Source organism: Chenopodium quinoa, unplaced genomic scaffold (assembly GCF_001683475.1).
Source record: "Chenopodium quinoa cultivar QQ74 unplaced genomic scaffold, ASM168347v1, whole genome shotgun sequence".
NCBI classification, from domain to species: domain Eukaryota; kingdom Viridiplantae; phylum Streptophyta; class Magnoliopsida; order Caryophyllales; family Amaranthaceae; genus Chenopodium; species Chenopodium quinoa.
Genome location: NW_018744460.1, coordinates 548,344 through 553,385, shown reverse-complemented (window position 1 = coordinate 553,385; position 5,042 = coordinate 548,344). Strand labels below are relative to the sequence as shown.

Below are 5,042 nucleotides of genomic sequence, written 5' to 3'. Positions count from 1 at the left end.
CTATCTTTTTTTTCTCGATCTCGTATTCTCATGTTTACCCAAACTCCCAACCTAATTTGTCCTCTCCTTTAACTATTTGTCTTCGTTATAATCATTTATGACTAAAGCTGTTATAAGCTGAATCAAGGTTATTTTATCTACCATATGACTATATAAAAGGAAGATAGAAAGTAAAAGAAACCATTAGGATATGAGAAACATTTGTGTCAGACCGTCTTATACCATAAGACCATTTTGTGAACCAACGAAGACATGAAGTATATACTCAATATAGTCTCATCATATATATGATTTTATTATCACTCGAGCTATATAGTTTTAACCCAAAGAACAAAATAAAAGCAAGTCATATATTATACAATTTTTCTTAACTTAAATATACATCAATCATAATCTAAAGCCTCTTAAATATACATTAAATTACTTCCCACAAAATAATTGTTTGGAATTTCACTTCCATATAAAATATCATTCAGCACAATCTCTGAATTCTGATCTTCAATCTTGAATTGTGAATCAAACACAACATTTTCTGCTTCATTATATAATTCATCATTGCTACATGATCCTTCGTTGTACGTAAATCTTTGCGTATGACCATCCTCCAAATCCAAATTATATGTAACATGATCAATATTCCTGGAATAATTATTGTACCAAGGAAATTGATTAACTTGGGCAAAATAATGTCCATTATTATTGTTTAAAGTACTATCCAAGTTCAACCATTCAGCAAAGAATAGTTTTGGTAAGGCACTTTGATTGTTGCTAGTTAATTGAGTAACATTATTCATTGTAGAACCTTGATCGGAACTTGAAGTCGTGGCGTTCGAGTTTACGGGAGACTCGATTTTTTCTTGAAGGGTTGAGCTAGTTAATTGCGTTTTTGATATTGGTTCATTTTTTTCTCTCCTTGTTACCTTCTTCTTGAGATAAGAGTGCCAAAAATTCTTAATTTCATTATCAGTCCTCCCAGGCAAATGTTGTGCTATTTGTGACCATCTGTTAACAAAGAATGAAACGTTATACAAAGTATGTAACACGTTAATTAAAGTTCTAAATCATTGCGTTACATACTCTTCCTATAAAATTTTGAACTTGATGGTTATAGGAACAAATTTTCTTTTAAAAAAACCGGTACAACACCTTGGTTGAGTACCTTAGACGAAAGTAATGAGAAGTTAATACAAAGTTTTACGTACCCATATCATCATTATTATCGATCATTTCATGCATGTTTAAAGAAAACATACCTTTAAATGAAAATATTTACGCAATTAGACATAATTTTCCTAGACAATGTTTTGCTTTTCTCTGGCTAAGATTACTATATATTGCTTGATGATTATTTTTTATAGCATTAAATTAAAGTTCTAATTAAGTTAAAGTTTAGGGTTGAGTGACAACCTAGCTAATTAATGTTGTGCCTAATGTAGTTCGTTTAATCATTAGATTATTGCGGCACTATAATATAGTGGTAAATTTTGTCTGCATGTTTAGCAATGGCTTGATGCCAAGAGTACCTTAAGCTAGGAGGAAACTGCCAAGATGAAGCAACTTTAATGATGAAATTGACAATATACTGGTAAAACTATGCCCGATATAGAAGTATCCAATGAAACTCACGTACTAGCTTAGTTCTTTCTTACACAAAGACCAAATTACTTAATTACAATGTAAAAAGAGGGAGAAAGATAGGGAGGGATGTGATGATTTAAGCTATTTTCTCTTCACTTGATGATAATAAAATGTTTTATTCTTAATTTTTTAAGGATTTGATGTGGACTAGTTTGGTCTGATTCGACTAAAATTTGATTATTGTGTTTGTGCGATATATATTTTGATGATATAACAACAAATATTGTTAATAAAGTGGGGTCTTGCTATATTATTAGGCACTCGTAATTTTTAACATGTGCAAAAAATAAAAAAGTACGGAGTAGGTATATTTTTACAATTTTGTCACATTTTTTTTATAGCTTTACTAAACCAAGGAAATGAATACGAGTAGGTTGTAAACATACGCTATCTTTAATCACCCCATACAAGCTATCACCCCGGCCCTTTGCAAAGTTGATTTTTACACATTTTCGAGGTGATTAACCTTATAGTATATGTTTTTGCTTTAGATATATATATAACCATCATATCAAAATAAATCAAATACGCGATTGAATAATTTAAACTTACTTATTTCCGAAAGCAAAATGAAGGGCTAGTATAGTTTCCTCTTCTTGGGGACTTAACGTGCCCCTCTTAAGCCCTGGTCTTAAGTAATTAATCCATCTTAATCTGCAACTCTTTCCATTTCTTTGCAGTCCTGAAAAATTAATTGGCTAGTAAATTTCTAATTATAATGGCCAATGTAAGAGCACCGTGATTAATCCGTACATATTAAACAAATATAAAGACAAAGAATGATGAGGTGATTATTCTCAATAGAAAGTCAACCTAAAAAGCAATTGGAGTACTTAATTTTTAACTTTTATTAAAATTATAGATGTCATTGTCACTATCTTTTGCTTGCACTTTTTAAATTCTTGTTGTTTTTGACTCAAGCTCCTATCATGCATACTAATTCTACAATGTCCTATTTTGGCCAAAGCAAAGATTTCTTTAATTGTCCTTTTTTATGCCCTTAAGATACAGACCATTTCCAAGGTTCATTTACAAAATAATGTACGGAGTAAAACATAACTTCTTGCTTCAACATTTTTTGTACGGATCATCGAAGGTTTTCATTATGTGTTCAGATCGGATCAGAATAGGTTTCTCATAATCCCTACATGCTCCGATCCTAACCTTTCATAATTATGACTATGAGCGAAGAGTATTACGCATTTATTTGGGTTATTTTTGTTCTCTAGCTTCCATAATACTAAAACGAAGTATTATAAAAAAACAACCATATATAACATGAAGAAATGAAGTATCACATACTTTTGGTAGTGACATATTATAAATTCTAACTTCTCAGTATATTTTTTTTTTTTGGTTGGTAAGGAAAAGGGCCCTACCAGACCAGAACCTTTCACAGGTGCTCCTAACCCGGGTTAGCGGGCTAGGCACTTTAGAAGTGGGGGGGGGATGGGTAAGGGAATCCCCACCCCAAAGTGCCTCTAGTGGGGTTTGATTCCACAACCTCATGGTTATGAGACGCAAACCTTACCACTAGACCAAGCTATGCTTGGTTTTAACTACGTATAAACTGATACAAAGTATATATAAGTTTTTTTTTGGACATTCAAAAAGTATCACCCTATATTGCATGCATGATGTAAACCCTAAAACTCTTACTAGTACTTTCATATGATTGGGATGCTTACAGCTTACTGTAAACAATCGATGGACGAAGCTAGCTAGATGTTCTTAAGTAATACGGAGTAATTTAATTAAATCTGTATAAAGCTATAAGCTCTTGTATTTCTCAAATAATAGAAATGTTTAAACATGCATGCTCTCATGTTCACCAAAAAAAAAAAAAAAAAAAAAAAAAAAAAAAAAAGTAAATTAAAAACATCACTCATAATGTAGCTTTGATTCGGCTTCTTCTTGATCATCTTCTTCTTCTTTTTTTCAATGATCAAGAAACTACTTTAATTTATTAAACACCAAACTACTTTTAATGGTTCAAAGACTTAATAAAGCAAAGCTAGAACTAGCCTTTTATGAACACTTAATTATATTATGCTTAGCTTAATTTTATTCATATTAAGATGCCCTTATTAGTTGGTAAACAAAATTCCATATAAACAAATTCCAATGCATGCATTTAAGCTTAAATATTTTTGATGGATTTGTATTATAAAAAAAGAAACAAAAAAATTGATATTTGGAAACTACGCATCAAAAGTATCAAATAAGTTCTATAATTATGTTGCTCCTTATATACTTTTACTTATCATCAATAAAGTATAAGTCTATTAGAGATCCAGGCCATCTGCAAATTTGTAATGGCAGACTTAATTATTTTTTTTTTCTTAATTTATAATCAAGAATATACAATAAAACATTTTGACACTTGACAAGCTCAATAATCAAAGCTTAAATAAGGTGAAGCTAAGGCCATTTATTTCATACAGAAAATGGAGAACAAAAGATCTGTAAAAAAAAAAAAAATTGACCATCTAAATTATAATTTTATAATAGTACGTACGTCAGTTTTAAATTATAATAACAATAATACTTAGCTAAAAGTCAAATAATATTTCATTTACCGACAATTTTATATATTTAAAAATAAATAAAAAGTAAAAGGGTTACCAGCATTAATGGGAACATTGCTCCAACATCCATGGCCATGATGAAGAATGTAGTTTCTTAGCCTATCATCTTCTTCAGGTGACCATAAACCTTTCCTATGCTTTATTTTTGGTTTTGTTTTATTCAATGATTTGTAACCCATTTTTAGCAAGGTGCCTAATTAGATAACCCTAATAATAATAATAATAATAATAATAATAATAATAATAGAAATAATTTACTCAAAATTTGAAGAAAATCATCAATAGAGTAGTGAAATTTATTTCAGGAAACTTAGATTAAGTGAGAGCCTTAATATTAAGATGATCAAAGTGTTTAGGAGGACAATGAGAGAAGGAAGAGAAAGATGATGTTATGTATGTGTGAGCAATGTATTGACCTTCTTTCCTATTTAAAGCTTAGATCAGTTGTCATGCTTTTTTTTTTTTTTATTCAATATTTTTTTTGCCTTATTAGCACTTTTACTTGAATAAAATATACTATACATAAAAAGAAAATGATAAAGACTTGTCAATATTTTCTAATATACCATTTCTAGAGACAAATTAGTGCACAAGTAGTGTGTTCACTTAACTATTTCACAAAGTTTTGTGCAATTTATAAATTAAATGTGGTGACCTATATATTGATGGATGACTTTTTAAGTATATTATTTACAATGGGTGACATATATATAAAGAATTACTTTTTAATTTATTGAGAGATGATATTAGTTACGTTGTTAAGGGCAACATGATTGTTATAATGTACGTTCATATACCATGTTAAAAGTATAAAAG

General features: G+C 29.8%; 1 protein-coding gene across 1 annotated transcript; it reads right to left on the bottom strand.

Moving 5' to 3' along the window:
* Positions 1-286: 286 nt before the first annotated feature.
* On the bottom strand, positions 287-4,805 carry LOC110697405 (transcription factor LAF1-like). Its single transcript, XM_021874782.1, has 3 exons — positions 4,264-4,805; positions 2,191-2,320; positions 287-1,002 (listed from the first exon to the last, which is right to left on the bottom strand). The coding sequence occupies exons 1-3, from the start codon at positions 4,403-4,405 to the stop codon at positions 405-407; spliced, it is 870 nt and encodes a 289-aa protein (XP_021730474.1). The 5' UTR covers positions 4,406-4,805; the 3' UTR covers positions 287-404.
* Positions 4,806-5,042: the final 237 nt, after the last annotated feature.

Bases quoted from the DNA above. Each gene is read 5' to 3' on its own strand.
- LOC110697405 (XM_021874782.1), bottom strand. From the start codon at position 4,405: ATGGGTTACAAATCATTGAATAAAACAAAACCAAAAATAAAGCATAGG. The intron at 2,321-4,263 runs GTAACCCTTTTA...TTAATTTTTCAG, and splicing joins CAATGTTCCCATTAATGCTG to GACTGCAAAGAAATGGAAAG. The intron at 1,003-2,190 runs GTAAGTTTAAAT...CTTTGTTAACAG, and splicing joins CATTTTGCTTTCGGAAATAA to ATGGTCACAAATAGCACAAC.